At 41.0% G+C, this 26,087-nt stretch overlaps 1 protein-coding gene and 1 long non-coding RNA gene across 5 annotated transcripts in view; one reads left to right on the top strand and one right to left on the bottom strand.

Moving 5' to 3' along the window:
• SEPHS1 (selenophosphate synthetase 1) overlaps positions 1–24,045 on the top strand; it is a 26,515-nt gene extending 2,470 nt beyond the window's left edge. For all 4 annotated transcript variants that reach the window (XM_083575313.1, XM_083575311.1, XM_083575312.1 and 1 more), the window contains exons 2-9: positions 473–741; positions 7,136–7,239; positions 8,485–8,592; positions 9,809–9,963; positions 11,412–11,502; positions 13,148–13,247; positions 17,588–17,800; positions 22,764–24,045. In XM_083575313.1, coding sequence (XP_083431439.1) covers positions 549–741; positions 7,136–7,239; positions 8,485–8,592; positions 9,809–9,963; positions 11,412–11,502; positions 13,148–13,247; positions 17,588–17,800; positions 22,764–22,978 — 1,179 coding nt within the window. In that variant the 5' untranslated portion in view covers positions 473–548 and the 3' untranslated portion in view covers positions 22,979–24,045. The remainder of the gene's footprint in view (positions 1–472; positions 742–7,135; positions 7,240–8,484; positions 8,593–9,808; positions 9,964–11,411; positions 11,503–13,147; positions 13,248–17,587; positions 17,801–22,763) is intronic.
• Positions 20,955–25,981, bottom strand: LOC310744283. The gene is made up of 2 exons (XR_014539492.1): positions 25,713–25,981; positions 20,955–22,500 (listed from the first exon to the last, which is right to left on the bottom strand). It is a non-coding gene; the product is annotated as an uncharacterized lncRNA (long non-coding RNA).
• Positions 25,982–26,087: the final 106 nt, after the last annotated feature.

The raw sequence follows: 26,087 nt of genomic DNA, 5'->3' as shown, positions 1-26,087 counted from the left end.
CTGTAAGCCTGTAGCAAGATCACATATATGCTACTATTATGCACTGAATTCGGTCCAGTTGGCTCGGCACAGCACTTCCAAACTCATGTTTGGCATGTCATTAGAGACATAAATTGAATTCAACCATGGTAGATGTTCGCTTGCTACTTGTCAAAGTGACCTAAGGAGGGTGGGTAGTTTTAGATCCATCCCCTGCTACAGAACTTGCAAGGAAGTAATTGTGCAGGGGCTTTATATGCAAAAATGAATGTTGCCTATTTTTAAAAAAATGTCAAGAGCTGGTAGCCTTAGTGAAGGAGGCGTCTGTTCTTGCAATGTATGGTTGCAGCTCAGATTTTTAGATAGAAGGGAAAAGATAGATAGATAGATATAGATAGATGATAGATAGATAGATGATAGATAGATATAAAACTATTCTGCATAACAAGCTGAGAAAGTCTATATTGTATTAATACTTCTTTCTGCAAACTAGGATAATTACCACGAAAACATACCAACAAATATCCTGAAGAAGAGAAAAAGCTTCTGGTACTTATTGTGTGAGAATCATGTCTGTCCGGGAGTCCTTTAACCCAGAAAGTTATGAACTTGACAAGAGCTTTCGGCTAACAAGATTCACTGAACTTAAAGGCACTGGCTGTAAAGTGCCTCAGGACATTTTACAGAAATTGCTTGAATCTCTACAAGAAAATCACTTCCAGGAAGATGAACAGTTTTTGGGAGCTGTTATGCCTAGATTGGGTAAGCAGTAGTTCTTCAATGATATTTAATGGTTGTATCATGTGTTGGAGAATAAGGAAAAATATTGTACTGTGTGTGTGTACAAGGTTGTTTATTTCACCAACAACAAGGTTGGTTATTTCACCAATCAAAAATGTTTGGTCAATTCTGACCAGTCAGATATTAGTTAATGGTGTATTTATTTACTGCATCTGTATAGTCACCCCATCACAGTTGCCCCATGACAAATTTTCTGGGCTGCTCCCAATGCAAAACAACAGCAGCAACATTAAAATACAGTACAAAAGAATGAAAATTATAACACATTAATTAAAAAACAGAAACACAAATAAAACTTGAAGCAGAGATGCTCAAACTGTGAAATACAAGTTGTTTAAAGGGTTTTTACATTTATTCTTATTCTTTAAGTTTTGTATATAACTTCCCTTAGAGGTATGTGAGTGAAGGCAGAGCATAATTTTAAAAATAAAATCAAGACTATTACTGATTCTTATCCTGTAACTCCAGAATAATTATGGTGTTTTGCCATTTATTTATTTAAAAAATCTTTATTGAAAGTTCAAAAAGTACATAAGTATGTGCACCAGACATGGTGAGACACAAACAAGAAAGAGAAACAACCTGTGTAGAAGGGAAAACAAAGGGGGGAAGGGGGACCCAAAACTATATACAGTGGTACCTCGGTTTCCGAACATCTCCATTGATGAACATTTTGGGAACTCGAATGCTGTAAACCCGGAAGTAAATGCTTTGGTTTTCAAACTCGTCTCAGAATTTGAACCGGAAATGTGGCTTCCATATTGAGTTTTCCGTTTTGAGGCTTCTGTTTTGAGTTTTCGAATGTTTTGGAACTCATATGGTCTTCCAGAACGGATTATGTTCGAAAACCGAGGTACCACCGTATTTTACCTAGGTTGTTATTGTACTTCACCAGATCTTAACCTATTACAGTACAGTGGTACCTCTGGTTACGTACTTAATTCGTTCTGGAGGTCTGTTCTTAACCTGAAACTGTTCTTAACCTGAAGCACCACTTTAGCTAATGGGGCCTCCTGCTGCCGCTGCGCCACCGGAGCATGATTTCTGTTCTTATCCTGAAGCAAAGTTCTTAACCTGAAGCACTATTTCTGGGTTAGTGGAGTCTGTAACCTGAAACGTTTGAGGGCTGTCTTCCTGTGCTGCTTCAGACATGTGGTTTGTACATTTTTCTTGGTACATTTATGAACATTTATTACATATGTAGGACCTTAAAATTCTTATTACAGTGGCAAGTCTGCATTTATATGTTGCGAGTTTGTATAAGTCTTCAATCCACTCGTAGAAGGGAGCCACATTTCCCCGCCATCAGTCTTTTTCTGTGGTAAGGGCATGGAGAGTCCACTCAAATAGTCCTTTTGTAAGGTTCCATGTGCTGGGTATATAATTCAATAGGATATTTTGCTCTGTTAATGTAAGGTTGTTCCATACATTTCTGTTGATGGTTTGTTACCTTCTGCTAAAAACCTTTCAATGTAGGACAGTGAAAAAACATATGTTTTAGAGAAGCATTATCCCTATTGCATCTCTAACAGCCCTTCTTTTAAACAAACGTAATGGGCTACAGTATATTCTAAATATTATTTTTTGTTCTGTGAGCCTCAATTTAAGATCCAGAGACACCCTTGTTATACCAGTTAAAACAGTTTCCCACTGTGTGGTTGAAATGGATATCTCTAATTCTTTATTCCAACCCTCCCTCAATACCTGTATATCAAAAAGGTTTGCTGATAGCAAATATTTATATATGTTGATGGCCGTTTTTGTTGTTGTGTAAGAATTAATCAGCTGCTTCAATATTTCTGGGGTCTCTGAGGCTGTAAAAGCTCCTGGTCTGTCGATGGTAGTTAGCAAGTGTTTTGTCTGGCGATATTGCCAGTGAGAATTTGTAGGCAATCTGTATTTGTCTCTTAAGATGGAATATGTATAAAATTCATTCTCTTCGTTTATCAACTGGTCTAACGTTAATGTACCCAAATTCATCCACCTCTTCCACATGACCAGTTCTTTCTTGATTTTTAAAGACTGGTTTCCCCACAAAGTCGACAAATGTGTTGTGCCATAATTACAAGCCTCAGACTACTACTACAGCTCCAGGATGAAAGGAGGGGAGTTGGCGACTTATCAGCTTGGCTCAGCATTTCTGAGGTGCTCAGAGTGCTTTGGAACTACATGGCCAAAACAAGTCCTAGCCCCATTTTGCAGCTCAGATCTAGAGAGGGCCCTGTGACTTGGGTTTCATGCTTCACTTCCATGTAGTATGATCCCCTTCTGCAGCTCCTCATAATGCTTCTAAGTTGGTGAAAAAAGGATGGTAGACTACAAAAACAAAAATGTGTGCTTTTTCTGCCAAAGAGTACGTTTTATATTCTTTTTAATCTTTGGTTCCTGAGTATTTAATTTTCAGAACATGGTCATGTTATGTGATAAATTTCAGAATGGGAGCACCAACATTTTCATTGACTGAGATTTAAGTATACATACAAAAGCAAATTTGGAAAGCTAATGATTTGAATCAACAAATATCACCATTGTCCTTTGGGTTAACTGGACTATAGCCATAATCCTGTTGTAGCAATGGCCAACTGGCAGCGTCTGGGGCACAACTGGCCCCTGCTCACTTCTAGATTTCCCCCCCCCCGAACCCACCCTATCTGAGTGATGCTGAAAGGAGGGCCTACAAATAGTTCCACGTTGTACCAAGCCTGTACTATTCTTTCCTACTTCGCTGGTGCACTTACTACTGCTACCACCACACAGAATGCTCAGAGGCCAGTTGTTGTTGTTATTTATTAAATTTTTATAACACACTTCATCTGTAGATCTCAGGGTTGTTCACAGCATAAAATATAAGATTTTGTGTTTTTACACAAAATACATAATAAAAACAAAGCAAACCCCTTACCCCACCCCCTCCCAAATAGGTTTGGGGGGCATTCAATACTTTACATGGCTGGATCACTCAGGGATTCCAAGCCTTGCTTCTTACTAAGAAAGCACCTCATGTTTTAGAGTTCTTTGAGAGTGTCAACAGGTATGTGGATAAGAGTGATCCAGTAATCTATATACTTGAATGTTTGAAAAGCTATTGATAAAAGCCTTTGTTGAGGGAATTTAAATAAATTTGGCACAATGGGATTAGAGGGCCGGCATCTTACGAATTTGTAACTAGCTAAAAAAGAGAAGGTAGACCACAGGAATGAATATAGTTTTCACAAGGGGGGCACATAACTTGGTTCCCCAAGGATCTATATTGAAACTGATTCTTTTTCGCGTGTTCATAAATGATCTGGTGTTAAGCATGAGCAGTGAGGTGACCAAGGATGGACGAAATCAAAAGAGTGTCTCCAAATTGGGTGAAGGAGCAGCAAAATGGCAAATGCAGTTCAGTATAAATAACTGTAAAGTCTTGCACATTGGAACAAAAACTCCTAAATTTACATGCACACTGATGGGATATGAACTAGTAGTAACCAATCAGAAAAGAGATATTTGTATTGATGTGGACAGCTCACTGAAAACCCTGACATAAAAATAGAATTTGGGGCCATTCGGTGAAACTGATCTTTAGGAGATTCAGGATAGAAGATACTTTACACAGTGCACAATTAATTTATGAAATTTGATGCTGCAAGATGTGATGATTACTAGAATAGTTAACTCTGAAAGGGGATAAGATAAACTCATGATTTTTAGTCATGGGTTATATAGCAATATATTAAAAAATTAAAAAATTGTCCAGTAGCACCTTAGAGACCAACTAAGTATCTGAAGAAGTGTCCATGCACACAAAAGCTCATACCAAGAGCAAACTTAGTTGGTCTCTAAGGTGCTACTGGACAGTTTTTTATTTTATTTTATTTCTGCTGCATCAGACCAACACGGCTACCTACCTGAATCTATAGCAATATATTGTTGTTTTTTAAATCATGATTTTCCAAAATGCAAGCATATATTGCATACCTTGGATTCCAACGTATTGTACTTGTACATTACATTTTTGACATGAAGAAGAGTAATAAGAACCTGTTAACCCTCCCTAAACATGTCAGGTAATCAACACAGACATATTGTTGTTTGCTTGTCTGTTGTTTTACTTTTTTTGGTATCGTATCATATTTCTTTTTCCAGTTCATAGGTAATGTTAGAAGGACAATCCATAGCCGTCCATGTGTGGCTGGTGGATTATTTGGATGGTCATGGTTTATGTGCTGAATAAAGGAATACCAAGTACAGTGGAACCTCAGGTTACGTACCGTACTCCTTATGAACGCTTCAGTTAACGAGCTCCGTTAGCCCGGAAGTAGATGCTCCTGCTTCCAAACTTTGTGAGCGGAAGTCACACGGCGGCAGCGGGAGGCCCCATTAGCGAAAGTGTGCCTCATGTTAAGAACGGTTTCGGGTTAAGAACGGACCTCCGGAACGCATTAAGTTCGTAACTGGAGGTACCACTATATTCCTAAGGATTATGTTGCTTAATCTCAGTTTCAACAGCAGGAGAGAGTTATTACCTTCATGCTTGTGGGTTTTCTTCGAACGCCTGATTTCGCTATTGCAGAAGCAGAATGCTTGGCTTGATGCACTTTGTTCTGTTACTCTGCTGCAAGCAGGGCATGATGAGGCAAGCCCAAGAGTGGTACTGGCCAGAAAAAAATAGCATAGTTGTTCACAAATTTCCCTCCTAGCTATGAACTGGAATGGCCATCTGTCATTAGTAGAGATTCCTGCGTTGCAGGGAGTCAGACTTGATTACCCTGGGGACCCTTCCAACTCCTGCAGTTCTATGTTTCTATGACTTGGGTGAGGAGTCAGGCATATCTTTGTGCCACTGCTCTTTTGGTCTACAAAGAGAGTTAAGCTGGGAGTGTGTGGCACCAGGTTTAACTTTTTTCCAAGTACCCCATTGATGGTGTAGGTACAGCAGAACCTGATTCATGCGTGGCATTGTGCATTTCTGTGAAATTTTATAGAAATTTTGATTTTCAACAAATATAACAAAAACTACCCTGTTTTCCTTCTTCCCAGAACAGATGATCAGTCTTATCAAATCTTGCCATAAACTTGTTTGTGAGCCCAGTGGATGGCAATCTGAAAAGACTCTTTTGCTCAGAACACTGCAAAAGTATCTCTAAGCTTTAAGAAAGATCAAGGGGAAAATGGAACATAGGGGTTAGAAAGAGGTCCCAAGTCCTGGTATCATTTGGTCTTTAAAGCTGAGAGATGTATGGAAAACCTTTCTGAACAGTGCAGGAGACTTGGTCTACTACCTCCCATTTCCTTTGCTTCAAAGTGGTCTTCTTATAAAACTATTTGCTAATCAAGGGTCTAATAAATGCATATTGAGAGTGCTTTATCTTGGAGGTCATGGGGGAATCTATAAGTTCTGTGGGAGATTCACCCTAAATTATATGGTTGAAGCCAAGGAAGTACCAGAGCACCCATGTCATTTGTTCCTGACTACAAGTTCAACTACAAGTTTCTATGAAAGCTCTTAATGTCTAAATTCAAAGGGCCAATCTCATGCAGCGCACATTGCTCTCTCGCTCTCTCCCTCCCTCCCTTCGTTAAGTCAAAAGTATAGATGGCAGCTTTTCTTCTACCAGGTTCTTATCCGTCAGAGAAGGCCGCTGTATTTTTGCAAGAGAGATGGTAAAAAGCTCTTAGGTTCTGCAGCAATTGGATGGTCAGGCAGTTTTCATAAGTCTGCACACCACAGGAGGAGACTGAACCTCATGAATGGCTGCTGGCTAATGTGCAGATCTGCTATCATTATTTTGTCCTAATCAGTTTGTGTGTCTGTCAGTTGTTTTCTGTGGGCAGACATGTTTTAAAGCAGAGGTCAGCAACCTAAGGCCCATGGGCTGGTTCTAGCCCATGAGCTTCCTGGAACCGGCCCACGGCTGTTCTGTGGATCGGCATGGGGATTCTGTGCTTTTTTCCCCGCAGCACCATTTTTTTTCTCGCCACGGTGACCGACTTCCGGGTCGGAAGCGTGCTGGAAATAGCCTATGCACACGGGCACTCCTCCCCCCCAGAAGTGCACTGGAATTAGCTTGAGCACACGCACGGGCGTGCATGCTCCGGCCCACCCGAGAGGTCTGCCAGTGAGTGGACTGGACCGGCCTCAAAAAACATTGCTGACCCCAGTTTTAAAGACTAGGGTTGTCGGGCTGATGTTTAATGAGGAGAAACAGACTGATGTATCTCCCCAAACCTCACTAGCTGTTGCTTCCTTTTGAATTTCATTGGTGTGTAAGGAGTCTTTGGGTGAGTGGGGTGGGCAAGGATAGAATATACTTTGAGAAATTCAAGGAAATGACTTTTATTAATTGGTAATTAACTGCCACTGTCTTTACAGGAATTGGAATGGACACTTGTGTTATTCCTTTAAGACATGGGGGCCTATCTTTGGTCCAGACAACAGATTACATTTATCCTATTGTGGATGATCCTTATATGATGGTGAGTTGCCTAAACATATGTATGGGGCGGGGGAAAGGTGCCTGTTAGCTACCTAAATTGTGATTGGCGAGCATTGTTTTGGGCAGTTCTAGACTTTCTCTGTTGTGATTGGACAGTTGACCTGCCAGTTTTGTGAAGTTTTTCTCCTGTTAGAGGCAGAGCTCTAGATCTGAGCTTTGTACTCCAGTTGTCTTGGGATACTTTGAATCAGAACTGTACTGTATTAGGATCACTCTTGGACTCTTAACTAAATACCTGCTCTCCATGAAATTTATTGCCCAAGGTACTCCAACCTACTGTATTGATACAAACACATTCAGAATAGCAAGTATGAAGTCTGCAACTGGGTGCTGCAATCCAAAGAATCAGTATATACATATGGAATATAACTGCAGGTACAATCACAAGCGTGTATGGTGTTTGTGCTACAGCTGTTCCTATTACTGAAAAGACGAGTTGCTTTTTAATTGAATATCATTTAAATGAATATCATTATATCTTGCTGATAATGGAAACTGCTGGATGCTGACATCAAATGAAACTCCAGCTGTATGTGCAGTTATGTGTCACACATGCCTGTTGTTTCTTTATATTGCAGACAAGGTTTCATGTGTTCTGTTCTGCTTTGTGGGGGCTAGGTTTTTTGCAGATGTGTGTAGCTTGAAAATTACCAGTAACAAGCAATTTGTGTCCAACTATGCCTGGGACAATTTAAAAGTCCTGGTTTGTGAGCAATTGTCATATTCTTTTAAAAGGGAGGAGGAGGGGACCACTGGCCACTTTCACTTAACTCTGATACATTGACAATTTGCCACTTCAGCCTAACTCTGAAATGTTGACACTGGTTAAATATCTTCCAGAGCTGTCTGCTGTGTCTCTTAAAGGAAGAAATAGATAATCATTCACCAATGCAATATTAAAATGTTTATTAAAACAAAGGAATTCTAATTGTAGTAGACCTGACTGCAAATGTATATTTCTGCCTGGAGGTGGTGCCACATATATTACAGAATTCTGGACATTATTGGCAATGCAGTACACTAGAAGCATGTTTTAATATAGTTGTAAAAAAAAAATGTTCCCTTTGAAACAGAGTATAAAAATCTTTAGTTCATTATCTCTGCCTTTCCATTGTTGAAAAGTTTGGGAGAAGGATGTATCTTTTTCCCCTATCTTATTTTGTAAAGCAGCACATGAATTGATGATGCTTTGTAAATTAAATAAATTTTTTTGGTGTGTTTTTAGGGACGTATAGCCTGTGCCAATGTTCTTAGTGATCTTTATGCTATGGGAGTCACTGAGTGTGACAACATGTTGATGCTGCTTGGAATAAGTAATAAAATGACAGATAGGGTAAGTACTGTAAATACTGCTATAGGAATGCATCATGCTAACATATTGCCTTGTGTCCCTGAAAATGAACACCAGCTTTCATAGAGAACAATGCAACCTTTATTCCAAGCATCCACAAGAGAATCCCATGTTTGTTGTTGAACATCTATCAGTTATCCTAGGATAACAAAAACATTTTTTCCCAGCTTCCGTTATGATTCATGCTCAAAGAAAAAAAGAAAGAATTACATTTATATACCACCTTTTCCTCCAAGGAGTTCAAGGCGGGACACACGGTTCTCCCCTTCCCATTTTAAAATAGGGGAGATCAGAGGTTGGCTGAGTGTTGTGTGAACTGGGCCAGTCTGCAGTTACCAGGGCCAGGTGAGACCAGACTATTTTTGTAGTCAGACTAAAACATGCACACAGGCTTTTGCGGTTCATACCACTATTGGGGTACAGCAAGGTGCTTGAAGGTAGTTGGAATGTTTTTTCTCACACAACACTTTGGTGAGTGCATAATATCAAGCAATATATAACTTCTGTTTAATCTGGAACTCACAAATATGGGATATCTACTTGCCCAATCTTTGTTTTGCATTTTCATCTCATTATGGAATGGCACAATGTGTGGGAGGGGTGCTTTTTTGCTTGGCATGACTTGTACCATGCAGAGAAGTGTTCTGTTTTTCACAATGTACATTTGTATTGTTTTGTGTTCCCCTGTACATACCTTGCTGTATGCTTTTTATTAAAAGTTTTGGATTCAGTGGTACAGAGATGGGCTTCAGTCGAGTGGGGGCTTCCACAAACAAAAGGAGGAGGCTGTCCTGAAAGGTCAAGCAGCTCCCAAGTGCAAACATTTTAGAGGTGGGGTAGAATGAGGGGAAAGAGAAAAGTTGCAGAAATCTCTTCCCCTCTCCATTAATGGCAGTTGAAAGCACCCACATTCACGAGTAGAGTACTCACATCTCTACATGTAACCTGTTTAAGCATAGGTTTTGAATCCAAGAACTTGTTCTTAATTGTACTTGTACTTTAAGTTTTTGGAAAATGTGTCTCAAAGATTTTAAAAGAAACTGTGAAACATTCTGCTCTGGTTTTGGTTTGACCAGTAGCTCCTATGGATGGTTTGTAAGTTAAAAATGGATTCAGCATGTACTGGTTTGCACCTCCAGACTGGATTTTTTTTCATTGATTATAGAGTTTTTCTGCTTGTGTTGTTTCTGATCTCTAGGAAAGGGACAAAGTAATGCCTCTAATTATCCAAGGTTTCAAAGATGCCGCAGAAGAGGCAGGAACATCAGTGACTGGTGGTCAGACAGTATTAAACCCTTGGATTGTTTTAGGAGGAGTGGCCACAACAGTCTGCCAGCCTAATGAGTTTATAATGTGAGTTGAAGCATTTAATCCTATGCAAAAGGGGTTGTAAAATATTAAAAGGGGTAGGTACTGTTAAAATTCTGGATATTTCCTTTCTGTAATGTTATCTGTAAGAAAATTGATGATATTTTGGCCTTTGGGTTCTTGGATATTAATCATACATGTCTAACTGCAGAATCCTATAAATATTTTCTTGGACATAAGTCTTGCTGTGTTCAATGAGGCTTACTCTCTAGTAAGTGTGTTTAGAATGGCAGCCTCAGAAACCTTTAAAATGAGTTACCCTTTTCATTTGAAGAAGCATGTATCAAGAATGAAAGTTAAGCTTCTGTTCTTCAAAGAACTCTGGTGTCACATTCTAGATTAGAATGTTAATTGAATGTGACCATTACCAATTTTTTTAAAGGTCCTTGAATAACATGTATAAACATACCCAGGAAATCATATTAATAGTTGCCACTGTATTCAGCATACAGTGGAACCTCGGGTTGTGAACGTGATCCATGCGGGAGGCACGTTCGCAACCTGCAGCGCCACGTCTGCACATGCGTGTGACCCAATTTGGCACTTATGTGCAAAGCGTTATTTAGCACTTATGCGCGAGCGCCGAAACCCGGAAGTAACACATTCCAGTACTTCTGGGTTCAGCGCGTTCGTAACCTGAAAACGTGCAACCCACAGCGATCGCAACCCGAGGTATGACTGTACTGGCTACCTGTTACATTGTACCCTACAATGTAGAATGAACATCCTTGGAGCACTATGTGGCTGTAAATCCTTCCATGATTGCAGTTGTTGGCTTTGAAGTCTGCTTACTTTGTTTCTCCTTGATACAATAACTTACGCTGAAATCCTAAGCTTTTGAAGTAGGAGGAATTAGATTTCCTTCTACATACAGAACTGAGACCAGAATCCTGCTACGGAAGCTAGACATAAATAAGATCTATTATAGGTAGCGTGAGTGGCTATTTCTCATCATTAAGCACTTTAAAAACAATCCTCTGAAACATGAATAAATGTCAAACGAATTATTTAAGCCACCTAAACAAGCACATTTCATGGGATTTCAAAAAGTATTTTTGTTATTTAAATAAAATCTTTGACCTTTTCTTTTACTTTGTCTTTGTGATTATATTCTTTTTAAAAAAACAACAACCGCACACGCACCAAAGGTCTAGTATCTGACTGATTCACAGTATAGTTCTGAAGATGTTTTTTCATTGGTTACCTGTAGTATCTTTCCATAGCCTTCTGTAGCTGGACAGAGGGCTACTGCTACTCAGTTTGAGATGCAAAGTTCATAAAATTGTCCTCTGGCATTTCACTTCTCATAGTCCTCAGTTTTAGAGTAAGCTCTTTTGGTGGTTGAGCATTGTTGTATATATTCTGTGGAATGCTGACTGGGAAATAGTCACATCATATGTGTCTTTTTACATATATGGGTGTCTTGTTTGCAGGCCAGACAATGCAGTGCCAGGAGACGTGCTTGTGTTAACTAAACCCTTGGGAACGCAGGTTGCTGTAGCTGTCCACCAGTGGCTAGATATTGTAAGTAAATGCGTCTGAATGGGGTCAGAGTAAAGGATCAGAGAAATAATCTGTGTAGCTCTTTATCTGAGGTAGTTATCTTAACCTTGAAAATATACACCTGTTTAATCAGTATTTGAACCAGTGAATAGGCTTAAACCTATTTACATAAACTGCTAGCAATTTGCTATTGAAATCTTTGAAACTGGGGTTTTGCTCTGCAAGTATAGATCAGTTAATTATCTAGAAATTAAAAAAAAAAATCTCTGAAATGCAGTATTAGTGGTAGTATTGAAACTTTTCACTGTAAAAGCACATCTCTATGTATATTGATATAGGGCATCTATTTTGATAATGTTATTTTCATTGTGCTTGATGAATACTCAGATGGTGGTGATGATGATGATGATGATTTTATGAATTTAAATTCATGCAAAGATTGCAGGGCAATTCACAACATAAAAATACAAAATGAGAAGACAGAATACATAATAAACCAAAAAGAAACCAATAACCCCCTCCCACAAACACATTTAAAAGGCCGTAGACTGTTCAATCAGTCAATGGTTTAAAGATGCGTGATGAAGGCACTAGGTGAGCTTTCCTGGGGTGACCGTTCCACAATGGGGAGCCACTGCAGAAAAGCCCCATTCTCATGTTGTTGCCTCTTGTGGAGGTGCCACACAAAGAAGGGCCTTAGATGGTAGTTGCAGGGTTAGTAAACCACTAGTAAACAGTATATATTGACAGTTTTTTAAAGCGTGTCATCATTTTAAGAAAGGTAAAGTATAAATAAAAGCAAGTTCGGCTATCACGTATGTTACATGCAAAGGCCAGGAGTTTTCTTGGCACACTTCTTACCATCTTAGGATGAGGAGACATGAAAGAACAATTCAGGAGATTCCATAGTTTTTTGAATGTGGGATATTCCTTTTCAGATCTTGCAGTCCCATTTGAGTATTCAAGTACTCACAACCTAATTGAAAATGAATACAGATTGTTTAGAGACCCTTTGCTTTGAGGTGGATTGGGGCATTCATCAGACAGATTTACTGTCCTCTGCCCCACACTGTTAGGCAGACTTGAAATGCTTCTTGATTCATTGTTGCACCTGGTTTCCCAGGTTGCATCCGTAATTAAGTGTGAGTTATGTGTGTAATTATGTGTGAATTATGTATTGTGTGTTCATATTTTTGACATTAAGGCTGCAACCCTACACACTTACCTGATAGTAAGCCCCACTGAATACAGCAGAACTTTCTTCTAAGTTAATATACACACTAGACCATTATTGAGGATGGTAGAAAGCCAAGCAAACTGTAAAGAGTTCCAAAAGCAGCTCTTTAATGTGGGTGAATGGATAACATTATTGCAAATGCAGTTCAGTGAAAGTAAATGTAAAGTGATGCACATTGGGAGAAAAAATCCCATCTTCATCATCTCCACTAGCTTAGGTGACTTTAGAAAGGAATTTGCCTTGAGATATGTTTGGAAGGCAACAAATAAATGACAACAGTAATAATACTTGACTCCTGTTGGAAGCAAGATGCTGGACTATATAAGACCTTTAGTCTACTGCACTTTAAACAAAGTAATTGCATCACATGCAGAATTTATGTAGTTAAAACACAGATAGTTTGATCTTGTTTTTTCTTCAACATACTAGCCAGAAAAATGGAACAAAATCAAGTTGGTGGTTACACAAGAAGATGTGGAGCTAGCCTATCAAGAGGCAATGATGAATATGGCAAGACTCAACAGAACAGGTATGAGAATGGGGTATACATGCTTCATGATGAAACTTTTTGGAGTTAAATATGGCTAAATAAGTCACCAAGAGGCAAACAGTTTTTGAAAAGCATGTACACCGTTTGTATTAGAGCTGGAAAAATATTAGTGTTGCAATAAATCAGAAATAAATCAGATTTCCAAAGCCCTCAGAATATAGAGGCCTTTGCAATGTTCTGAAAATCAAAATGGAAGATCTTGGCTTCCTTTTTAAAAGTAGGATCAGAGGACATCAGAACATTTTCTCTGCCTTTGATTGAAATGACAAGAATGGTTACTCTTGCTATCCTTGCCATGGCTTCATACCTAGTACTCCCTTTCTCTCTGGGCAGATGGTTTTTTAAATCAAACTTTGGTCGTAGAATTTCTGCATTCTTTGCAAATACAGTGGTACATCAGGTTACATACGCTTCAGGTTACAGACTCCGCTAACCCAGAAATATTTCTTCAGGTTAAGAACTTTGCTTCAGGATGAGAACAGAAATTGTGCTCCGGCAGCGTGGCAGCAGCAGGAGGCCCCATAAGCTAAAGTGGTCCTTCAGGTTAAGAACAGTTTCAGTTAAGTACAGACCTCCGGAACGAATTAAGTACTTAACCCGAGGTACCACTGTACTACTGTAGATGAATAAACTAATGCTTGTTGTAATCTGCCAGAGCATTCCATGTTTATTGAGGTTTCAAGGTTGGAACGGTATGGAGAATGGCATTGTAGTGCTTCTGACAGGTGATGTGAACTTGATTTTAAATAAAAGCAGAAGTTCTGGTTCTCTGTCCCTCCTGCACCTTTTGTATGATCAGATTTGAAAGCCGTTATGACAGGGACCCATCTATACATCATTGGGAATTGTTAAACATTCTTCAATTTCACTCCCAACACAGCGTTTGGCAGAACATTCTGGAACCCATAACCTATTCAGAGTTGCCTGTGTAGCAGACTATGCAGCCCGTCTCCAGCTTGAGCAATGCAGGGGAACACGGGAGTCTTCCTTTTTTCTTGATAGGGAGTATAAGGTGTAGGAACAAGGGAACACTTTAACTGTGTGTGTGTTTGAAGTGGCCTCAGAGAGACCAATTTTCCTTACCACTTTGCTTCAACTACCTTGGTTTAAGAACAGCTTAGTTTATGAACAACTTGGATTAAGAACGCTGCAAACCCGGAAGTAGGTGTTTTGATTTGTGAACTTTGCCTTGGAAGCAGAACATGTTTCGCTTCCTGTTGTGTGTGTTCCATTTATAATTTGAGTCCCCCACTGCTATGGGAAAGCATAGTTTAAGAATGGACTTCTGGAACGGATTAAGTTCGTAAACCGAGGTACCACTGTATTTGGTCCTACAGAAGGGCTTTTCAAACATGTTAAAACTTTCTGCAATTGTGGGTGGCCCCAGGTCCATACAGACACTTTTTAGTATGTCCTATAAAAACTGCTGCTAGTCAGTGATTAATGTTTCTTTCAATGTTTGTGGAAATAACCTATGATGCTGGCTTATTTTGTTTGAGAAACTGCTTACCTGATAGTTTATAAAGCTGTTCTAACTATCTTTCCGCAGGAGCATCATCTAAATATAATTCCCCTAAAAGGAAAATATCTTTTAAGTGGCGTGTGTGCGCGCACATGCGTTTCAGGTCTGAATATCCCAATCTATTATACATAGAGAATGAAAGAAGCTTAGACTTCAGTTCGTTTGAAATTAGGTTTTCCTACTCACTGGTCATGTAATTAAACTTATTAGTATGTAGGGAGCATATGTAGCCACTTAAATAAAACAAAGTTGAACTTAACCTGGAACTGTTCTTTCAAAGTTGTAAAATATATTTACATGACACTTCCTTCTTCTAACTAAGAACAATACTTTCCAAACTCCTCATGCTTTGAAAGCTACATTGAACAGCACCCTAGAATGTGCCACCTGTAATGTATACTAATCATTACTGCATTTGATGACTTACCTGCTCACATCCTCTTACCTGCTTACCGCTTCTATTGCATCTGCAGAAAATAGCAGGAGACATTTTCAGGTGGTTCATAATTTAACGGAACCACCATTGGGGTTCTGTTAACCCCAAGATCTCCTGCAATGATTTTGCAACGATTTTTGCAGATAAAGTCGCTCAGATTCGGAAGGAAGTAGACTCCACCGTGGGAGCAGGGCCGGGGCAGGAGAGTGCTAGAGTCCTGTCTAGTAGAGTTGCATGGAATCAATTCCAATCTGTTACCTCCGAGGATGTGGACAGGCTGCTTGGACGAGTGAAACCAACCACCTGTCTCCTTGATCCTTGCCCATCCTGGCTCATACATGCGAGCAAGGAAGGGCTGGGTGATGGGCTCTGCGGGGTGGTGAATGCTTCCCTCTGTGAGGGAGCATTCCCAGACCCATTGAAAGAGGCGGTCATTAAACCGCTTCTTAAAAAAACATCTTTGGACCCGGCCAATATGGCCAAATATCACCCAGCCTCAAATCTTCCATTTTTGTCTAGGTGATTGAGCGGGTGGTTGCTGAACAACTCCAGGCACTCCAGGAGGATGCGGACCATTTGGATCCCTTCCAGTCAGGATTCAGGCCGCCCCATGGGACTGAAACTTTCTTGGTCGTGCTGGTTGATGATCTCCAGCAGGCTAGGAACAAAGGTGAAAACTGTTTCCTAGTTCTGCTGGATTTCTGAGGCCTTTGATACCATCAATCATGACCGTCTAGAGGAGCTGGGAGCTGGGGGCACTGTTATACAGTGGTTCCACTCCTCCCTCCTGGGTCGTGTCCAGAAAATGGTGGTGGAGGATGAGTGTTCAGACCCCTGGGCTCTCACTTGTGTTGCCTCAGGGTTCTGTCCTCTCCCCCATGCTTTTTAACATCTATACAAAGCTGCTGGGAGAGATTATCAGGGGGTTTGGGCTGGGTGTTCATCAGTATGCGGATATCCAGCTCTACCTCTTTCAAATCGGAACCAGTGAAGGCAGTGAGTGCCTGGAGGCAGTTGGAGGATGGATGGCGGCTAACAGATTGAGGCTGAATCCTGATAAGGCAGAAGTACTATTTTGGGGGGAAAGGGGGCAGGTGGGTGTGGAGGACCCCCTGGTCCTGAATGGGGTAACTGTGCCCCTGAAGGACCAGGAGCGCAGCCTGGAAGTCATTTTGGACTCACAGCTGTCCATGGAGGCACATGTCAATTCTGTGTCTGGGGCAGCTGTCTACCAGCTTCATCTGGTACGCAGGCTGAGGCCCTGTCTGCCCATGGACTGTCTCACTAGAGTGGTGCATGCTCTAGTTATCTCCCGCTTGGACTACTGCAATGCACTCTACATGGGGCTACCTTTGAAGGTGACTCAGAAACTACAACTAATCCAGAATGTGACAGCTAGACTGGTGACTTGGAGCGGCCGTTGAGACCACATAACACTGGTCTTGAAAGACCTACATTGGCTCCCCGCACGTTTCGGAGCACAATTAAAAGTGTTGGTGCTGCCTTGAAAGCCCTAAATGGCCTCGCCCAGTATACCTGAAGGAGTGTCTCCACCCCCATCATTCTGCCCGGACACTGAGGTCCAGCGCCAAGGGCCTTCTGGCAGTTCCCTCACTGTGAGAAGCAAAGTTACAGGGAACCAGGCAGAGGGCCTTCTTGGTAGTGGCGCCTGCCCTGTGGAACGCCCTCCCATCAGATGTCAAAGCGATAAACAACTACCTGACATTCAGAAGACATCTGAAGGCAGCCCTGTTCAGGGAAGTTTTTAATGGGTGACATTTTAGTGTATTTTTTGTCTCTGTGGAAGCCGCCCAGCATGGCTGGGGAAACCCAGCCAGATGGGCGGGGTACAAATAATAAATTATTATTATTATTATTATTATTATTATTATTATTATTATTAATGACTGATGTTTCAATGTATTTTTAGTCTCCTTCTGGAAGCAGCCTAGAGTGGCTGGGGAAATCCAGCTGGATGGACAGTGTATAAGTAATAAATGATGGTGGTGATGATGATGCAACTTCATTTTTACTCTTTCTGCAACATTTCTGAGTATTTTAATAAAACCTAGTTCAGAATTACTGCTACTACTACTGGTACTATTTCAGTTCATTACCTGCCCTTCACTATGTGGTCCATGGGTGAATTACAACAGTTTCAAATTCAATATGGAAAACAGTTCATATAAATTACAGTCACAGGAACAGGGTGGGTCCTGAAACCACATCTCTTGTGTCAAAGTTCAGAGTAAAGTGATGGGTCTTGAAACTTCACAGTACATAACTTAAACTGGTTCACAAAGTGGTGGAAAAGAAACTCCAGAATTCATCGTAATGTTTTCTCCTGTTTTCCATTTCCAGCTGCAGGACTGATGCACACATTCAATGCACATGCAGCCACAGACATCACAGGCTTTGGAATCCTGGGGCATGCACAAAATTTAGCCAAGCAGCAACGCAATGAGGTTTCTTTTGTTATACACAATCTTCCTGTTCTTGCCAAAATGGCTGCAGTCAGCAAGGCGTGTGGCAACATGTTTGGCCTTATGCATGGGACGTGTCCTGAGACTTCAGGTAAATCTCCCTTTTTAAAATAAGGTTTTTCTCCTATGAATGTCATAACGTACCATATCTATAGCAGGAAATTTAATATGAATCTGTGTCAGCAGTGTCTTGGCCAGGCAAATGCTTACTTCATGTGACTGGGCAAATTTCCAAACTTTGTGCACTGCATTTTTAACAATATTTGAATCATTTCATGGAGAGCAGGATGCATATTGCTGAGATTTATCTTTATAGAATTAAATGGCATTTGTATATTTTTGAAGTGCAGCCTGCATTACAGTTGGGACTGGGAATCAATTCTAGGTAGGTTGCAGTGCGTGAGATGTTGCATTTCTGCAATTGCAAATAGCCTTCAGTGAGACAAGTAAAAAGGAAGGCTTGCCATATTGACTGGACAAAGCAGTAAGAACTTATTTGGGCAGACCAGTAAATTTAAGTAAATATTATGAACACTTCCTACATTGAAGGATGCACCACACATTCAAAAAGCAAATTATAAAGATGTCAATTCTTTTGCTAGCATGTAGCTTTCAAGAAACTCCCTTGGTTAGTCTAATGGACTAATAGCTAGAGAAGGCAAGTTAAGTGTTTGACCTTGCTAATTCTCTTGGGCTACATAAGATACCATTGATCATGGCATCCTTCTGGAGAGGTTGGTTGGGTTGGTAGTAGGAGGCTTGGCTTTTGGTGGTTCTCTTCTTTGGAGCACTGATTCAGAAGGTGGCCTACCTGAGGGATTACTACTTTGCCCGATAACCTTTATGTTGAGGTGTTCCACTATATTATTATCATCATCAATTGCTTTCCGTGAGGCACCCTGAAGAGGTTTACAATATCATAACCTATATATAAAACATTTTTTAAAAATAAGAATTTTAAAACAGCAGCAGCACATATGTGAAATTAATTCAAAACAAAGACAAATATCAGTTGGGATAAAGATTCTGGATGGCTTGTTGAAAGAGGAATGTTTTCCCCTGTTGTTGAAAGACAGTGGAGAAGGTGCCTGTCTGATATGCAGTAGGAGGGAGTTCCAAAGAGACTTTAAGTAAAGATAAAGGTAACCCTGACTGTTAGGTCCAGTCGCGAACGACTCTGGGGGTTGTGGCACTCATCTCGCTCTATAGGCTGAGGGAGCCGGCGTTCATCCGCAGACAGTTTTTCCGGGTCATGTGGCCAGCATGACTAAGCCACTTCTGGCGAACCAGAACAGCACACGGAAAAGCCGTTTACCTTCCCGCTGGAGCGGTACCTATTTATCTACTTGCAATTTGACGTGCTTTCGAACTGCTAGGTGGGCAGGAGCAGGGACCAAGCAACGGGAGCTCACCCCAACCTTCTGATCAGCAAGCCCTAGGCTCTGTGGTTTAGATCACAGCGCCACCCGCGTCCTATAAAGAGACTTTAGTGCTACACTTATGGTATGATTCTGACAGTGTGTGGAATGGTCCACCTGATAAAATGGTGTCTGCAAGATACCCTGTCCTGCATAGTTGGGTATATAGGGGGAAAGACAGGATCCTGATCCCAAGCTTTTTAGGGTACACCAAGTCAAATCATTTTCTTATGATCAATGACTAGTATCAAGACAGACACCAATTATAAAATATCACCATCCTAATATGCAGCTGCTGAAAAAGTGCATTAGCTGCCGCTTTGCTACTGATTACTGGTAATGTACACCAATACCAGCAATCAGTAGCAAACCAGCAACAAGTGCCATTCTTTCAGCAGCATATTAGGATGGTAATATTCTGCCTCATGGAGCTGTCCAGCTGTTGCATTTTGCACCAGCTTTCAGCTTCTGGGTAGCCTTGAGCAGTCGCACACAGTGCATTGCAGTCATCCAAACTTGTCTCCTGTGCATCTTGCCACGTGCACAAAAATGCTGAGAGAAGTCACCTGGGAATTTAGAGTGGGTACCATGAATATGGTGATTACACTCAGCGCTCTCTCTCGCGCGCGCTCTCTCTCTCTCTCTCTCTCTCTCTCTCTCTCTCTCTCTCTCTTCTCTCTCTCCTCTGTGGGTTGAGGTAGCGGAAGTGCAGAACCATTTTCCAGAATGCAGGCCAATAAACTGAATCAGACTCCTGACAAATGAGGTTCTATCACTACTTTAGTTGCTCAAGGACATGATGTTCAGTCTGCTGTAGACTGAGTTACACTCTCCCAAAGGATCGTGTTTGCAGTTTAGCAATACTGTTGTGCCAGAGGTGGGTCAAACTTGGCCTGCGAGGCTGTTTTCTTCAAGCCCTGCCCACCTGCCATCATATGTGACATCAGGTGGAGCCTTGGGCACAGTGGGGCACTCCTGGTCATGCACTGGCAAGTGAAAGCAGCTTTGGCTCTATTGCCCATAAGCTGATGGGCAATAGAGCCGAGGCATGCTAGATCGGGTGTGGGAGCAGCTTCCCTGTGGAGAACACCCCTGCATGCCGCATGGATGGTGCTTGGAAGTCCTGACTTCAGACCGCAAGATGCCCAGTCCACCAAGGTTTAATTTTGCAGCAAAGAACCGTTGAGAAGAGCACGCCTGGCAGTACTGGGCAGCACAAGATGGCGTTACCCCGTTGGCATACAAACACTGCATTTTGCACAAGCATTGCTTAAAGAACTTCTTCCAGAGGTCAGTAGATGGTGCTCTTTTCCCAGAGAGCCCAGTTAGCCGCTGCTGCTGTGTGTTTAGTGCAAGTTCTAGTCTGGAATAGTCTCCCAATGTCCACAACATCGTGGCTCTAGACCAGGTGTGTGTTTTGCAAATTACACAGAAGGGCAAGAAAGCAGTATTATGTAGGGAGAAAAAAAATCTTAATGGAGTAACATTTCTGAGTACGCACTCCTAAGGGTTGGTTTCTCATGTTGGCCTGGTTCACATGGTCACATTAAACATCCTTAAAGTAACGCTAATGCGAACACTATTGTGAACAAGCAGCGTGCTGTTGCACACTGCCGAAATTGTGCTTCACTGTTCCCCTGCTGCTGTTGCGCTTCCAGGGAAGAAGCCATACTCAGGCTTGTTGTGCGGGCTGAACATGGGCTCCTGGTTTCTTTCCTCGTCAGGCTGGGCCGTTCAGACAACACAACAAGCCAGACTTGCCTTCTTGGCAGCCGGGGAGAAGCAAAGTGGCCAGAATTTCAGCAGTCTGCAAAGGTACACTGGGCATTCACATTAAACCATAGTTTATTTTAAGTATGGTTTGATGTAACATAATTCACACATCAGAGTAAGTTAATAAAGGGTAGCATGCACAATTAGGTACTATTTGTGTACATATTCATCAATATTAAACTTAGCCGTTTACCTGGAGTTCTTTTAGCTCATGCTTTGTACGTCTCTCTGTAGTGTGTAAATAACCTGCACAAATTAGCCTCCATTTTCCATGTTCAAAAGCAGCCAAGTTACTCAGATTGGGTTTTATTCAGAGACAGACTCCCAGCTTTGTAGTTCACATTTGAAAAGTTGGTACAAAAAACTGCAGTCTACTTTTCAAACACTGGCTAAGGAACTTTCTGAAGATCCTTTTGGAAACCGAATTGGATACCAGTTTGATACCATCCACCTTCTGGAGCGCCTGTCCAAGTTAGGGGTGGGTGGCATCACTTTGCGGTGGTTGCAGTTCTACTTGGATAGACATTGCTGGATGGTGGTGCTTGGGGAGTGCCCTTCAATGTTGGGTTCCTCAGGGTTGGATCTTATTCCCTATGCTGTTTAACAGCTACATGAAACTGCTCAGTGGGGTTATCTGGAGGTTGAGGGCGTTGTCAGCAATGCCCTTGTGGCACACAGCTCTACGCCTTTACATCTGCACACAGTGAATGGCTTGACTGTTGTTATGCTTCAGTAGTAGGCTGGATTGTGGTTCTCTCCTCTCCATTTTCCTGGAATGGTGGGGGCAGAAGGGCAGGAAGGTGACCAAATAAAATATGATTACATGCTAGCAGTACATGTAGGCGAGAAAACCTGCATGTGGATGAATCCCCACGGAAAGCATCCTTGTAGAATTTTTAAGGCCTGCTCTGTCTCCAAGCACCATATTTGTTATCTTTATTTTCTTCACCAAAGAAGTTCATGCTAAGTCTTGGTAGGAAGGATGCTGATAAATATAAATAATTTTTAGTTCAAAAGCTTTTGCTGACTGATAACCATGTATTATATAGCAATGTCTGTTGATTTGGCATGCTACTCACACCAAAGAAGCTGTTTTTCGTTCTGGAGTTAATGATACAGTATAAGGACCAGCATCTTTGATGCCATTGTGTGTCCTTTATTCATTTATGTATTTTTAAAAATACGTAATATCACTGGTGGATATATATAACTAAGTCTGATGAGAACTTGGTTGAAAAACTGTTACAGGAGTTCTCAAATGGTTTGCATGGTTGTTGTTAGTCGTTTAGTCGTGTCCGACTCTTCATGAGCCCCTGGACCAGAGCATGCCAGGCACTCCTGTCTTCCACTGCCTCCCGTTTGGTCAAACTCATGCTGGTAGCTTCGAGAACACTGTCCCACCATCTCGTCCTCTGTCGTCCCCTTCTCCTTGTACCCTCAATCTTTCCCAACATCAGGGTCTTTTCCAGCGAGTCTTCTCATGAGGTGGCCAAAGTTTGCATGGTGAGCCTCCCCAAATAAAAATAAGATAAAATGCCGGGCTTCTCCTAGCTTGATGCAGAGAAAAATTGCTGGTGGCTTAGGTCTGTTAGAAGGAATACTGAAATAAAAGGAAACAATCAGAATTACATGGAAGAGTGTTTAAAGATCCACAAGACATAGATGGAGGGAAGCAAAATCTCATGGAAAATGCAAGCCTATTCAATTGTACCTTAGCATCATCAGTCAACAAGGATGCCCAGACTTTGTAGCTGAAATAACTTTTACCAACTTCCATTTTAAGAATGGTGGGATTTAGATTGGAGTAATTGAGAAGGTTTGTAGTGACTTCTGATCTGAACTGTCAACTCTTCTTCCTTTCAGGAGGACTCCTTATTTGTTTACCACGTGAACAGGCAGCACGTTTCTGTGCTGAAATCAAGTCTCCGAAATATGGTGAAGGTCACCAAGCATGGATTATTGGGATTGTAGAAAAGGGCAACCGCACTGCCAGGATTATAGACAAACCTCGAATCATTGAGGTAGCACCACAAGTGGCTACTCAGAACGTGAACCCAACGCCTGGAGCAACTTCTTAATCTAGATGAAATAGCTTTTTTTTTTTTTAAATAGATCTATTCCTTTATCATTTTACAGCCTAAAGAACTGTAAAAAGAGAAAAAGAAACACGTTGTGTCTGCAAATCTGGTGGCCTTAGGTCAGTTTGAGTGGATGCGTTTAATAAAATAAAACCCATTGCCTTTTTTCCTGTTACATTAACTGAAGATGCACCTAATCTTGAGGCAGCTTCTGAGTTGAGAATTATATTGTTATCCAATACTGTTGATTCATTTTGAATCTTTAGACACTTATCTCTCGCCGCATAGGCTCTTTTTTAAAAGGGTGCTTTCACGTAGCACAGACATTACCAATAGTGGTGTCAAATAGCAGTTTATGTCCTTTTTCACTATGTGTATATTTATCATTAGGTCTAATTTCAGATGCCTTGAATGAAATTCCAGGAAGGCAATAAATTTGATAAAGTGATGCACAGTGCTTTTATCCATTAGCCAAGAGGGTTGCATGTCTACAGTCAATCTTTGATTTGTAAAAGTCTTATCCGTGAGCATCTAAAACCCTGGACATTGCTTGGTAATACATTCTGCTAAAAACAAGCAAGTGCTGACTTTGCATGGAAGCACTTCAGAGTTGAAGGGAAAAAATAATTTTCTTCTTTGTAGATCAGACAATATTTACTTGTATTATCAATAATTGTTTCTTTTATTGATAGCATAAATGATGATGCTCAGTTTTGCAATGTGATTGGGTGTGCTATAGAGCAACAAGGTATTGCCAGCCAAACAGGTTATTGTATAATCATTTACAATTCACTATATGATTAACTACACGAATAATTTTTAAATATAACCAATTTAAAAAACTGTTTTGTGGATGGTAGTGTTTAATACATTTTATATTTTGTATAGTGATTATTATAAATCTTTTTTGTTTTCTTAAATCAGCTGTCTAGTATAATGCCTAGTATTTTTGTTCTCTGCTCAAAATTCATTTTTGTGCACGCTTTTGTGATGTGTTTAATATCTGCATTGCCAACATTTCAGCCTGAACTTAAGCTTATTATTTGAATAAATATTTAATTTTTTTATTGCTCTTGTACAAATGGATGACTTTTTTAATTTTATGCCTAAGCTTATTGTGGGTGAAAGGTGGCAAGTAGGTTACTATGCCATTTAGAATTATGGTATGGACATTTATAATCCGTGAAAAATGAAAGCAGTTATATCCAATGGCTATTTTGGGGTTAAATTACCTGTAAAAGTGCAATCCTATACTCGTTTACCTGGGAGCTCCAGTGAGCTCAATGGGACTTACTGTATATTCAGAAATAGACATGCATTGGATTATAAATTCTAGAATGCAGCATCTAAGGGGGCTTTATTTCTTTTCAAGAGAATGAATGTGGAAGCTATAGGGCTGCATACAGTTATGGGTGAGTTGGCTAAATTACATCCTGCCATTATAAAGAGGGAGGGTGGACAGTAAGTTCTATAGCTTATGGTTGGAAAAATGAACTGATTTCAAAGGAGAGATAAGTCTGAGGGTAATTTGTGCCTATGTGAAAATGCATGTGAGTGTGGTTTATCCCACTCACTACTGGCATGCAGCTCTTGTGGAAAGACAGGTAAGTAACCAATGTTTTAAAAATATTCTATATTAAATACCATATACAGAACAGCTAAAAGAAAAGCCACAAAATGGTGTTGGAAAGTATTTCCTAAGACCCAAGTCCCAGTGGAGGCTTTAATTTTATTGTTTTTCCTGTACCCTAGCACCCTCCCCCCATCATACAGTTGCATGATTTTTATTTCCAAGATAGCCTATCCAAAGGTCACTCATGTATTGCAGCTGGCTTTAGTGAATTAGGTTGCAAAGGTCCTAGTTTGTTAGCCACATCAGCTTCTCATAAAAACATTTGCAAAATGCAAAACTTAATTCTGCTCCCCTTTCCTAACCACAGCCACCAAAGTGTTACAGTACTTACCTCATTGAGGAAAATTAAACGTAAGTTCATTTACCATAACTGCAGCATGTTGGGCAACTGTTCATATGTGCATAACCATTGAGATGGAGAAACCTTGTATATTGCAAGAACATGGGGTGGGAGTGACCCCTTTTCAGGATCCCTGTCACTGAAGTTTGGGCCCACCCGTATCAGATATTTGTCTCAAAGTCCGGAGGTTCTTAACCTTTCTACCCCCAGGGCCCACTGGGAATGGCCAAAACTCACTGAGGCCCACCAGTCACAAAATGGCAGCAGATAGTGGCAGGGAGCTGGCAAATACATTATTTTCTACTTGTATCTAATCCCAATTCTGGAAATGGTTCAGTGATTTGCTACAGTGTGGTAAAGCGTTCTGTTACCTAGCTTTCTTCAAGCCAAGTGCAGTCATTTGCCCTGGAGGTATTGTGACTGCCTGCCCTGATGCAGAGGCTCTAAGTCAGGTGCCCAAACATTGATGAAGCGAACATGCATGAGGGCCGACCAGAGTTGTTGACCTTTTCTTACGATTGATGTTCTTGAGCTTTGGACGTGCCTGCTCTAATTTTCTAGTTCCCACTCCTTTGTGCCCCTCAAAAGTATGTTTACCCATCTCCTGTAGCTTCTTCAATGCCCAACCTGTAGCTTATCCTCCCCAACTGAGAGTTTCCTGTCTCTTGGGTTCCTTTAAGCTCACTTCCTCCTCTAGCAGCTTTCCACTCTTACTCCTTCCAATTCCCAGTTTTCATTTGTTTATTAATAATGACACTAACCTTTCACTTTCTAATTTTCTTTACCAACCCCTCTGTCTCCTGCAAGACTGGTTACTGGTGCTGGCAGTGGTCTATCTGTGCAATGGATGGCTAAGGGGCAGGTCAGGCAAGTGAGGAGGCCACTGGGCAAGCTGTAGTCTTGAGGGGGCCAGTGTTTTGAGAAATGCTGCCTAAGTGTGTTGGTTTACTTTTCCCCATAGGAAGGAATGGCATGTGCTCTACCACTGCTCATTTTCTGGTTACGGAAAAAGGAAATCCCACTGAGTTCAAGGTGAGTTGGTCCCAAATCTGTGTTTTTGGCTAAGAGGAAGGCTACAAAAAGGTTACCAGACATCCCCATTTCCTGAGGACTGTCCCCAGATTTACAAATCAGTC

This window comes from Podarcis filfolensis, assembly GCF_964270895.1.
Source record: "Podarcis filfolensis genome assembly, chromosome: 10".
Classification (NCBI taxonomy): domain Eukaryota; kingdom Metazoa; phylum Chordata; class Lepidosauria; order Squamata; family Lacertidae; genus Podarcis; species Podarcis filfolensis.
Note: the sequence above shows the minus strand (reverse complement) of the source record. Positions and strands in the feature narration are given on the sequence as shown.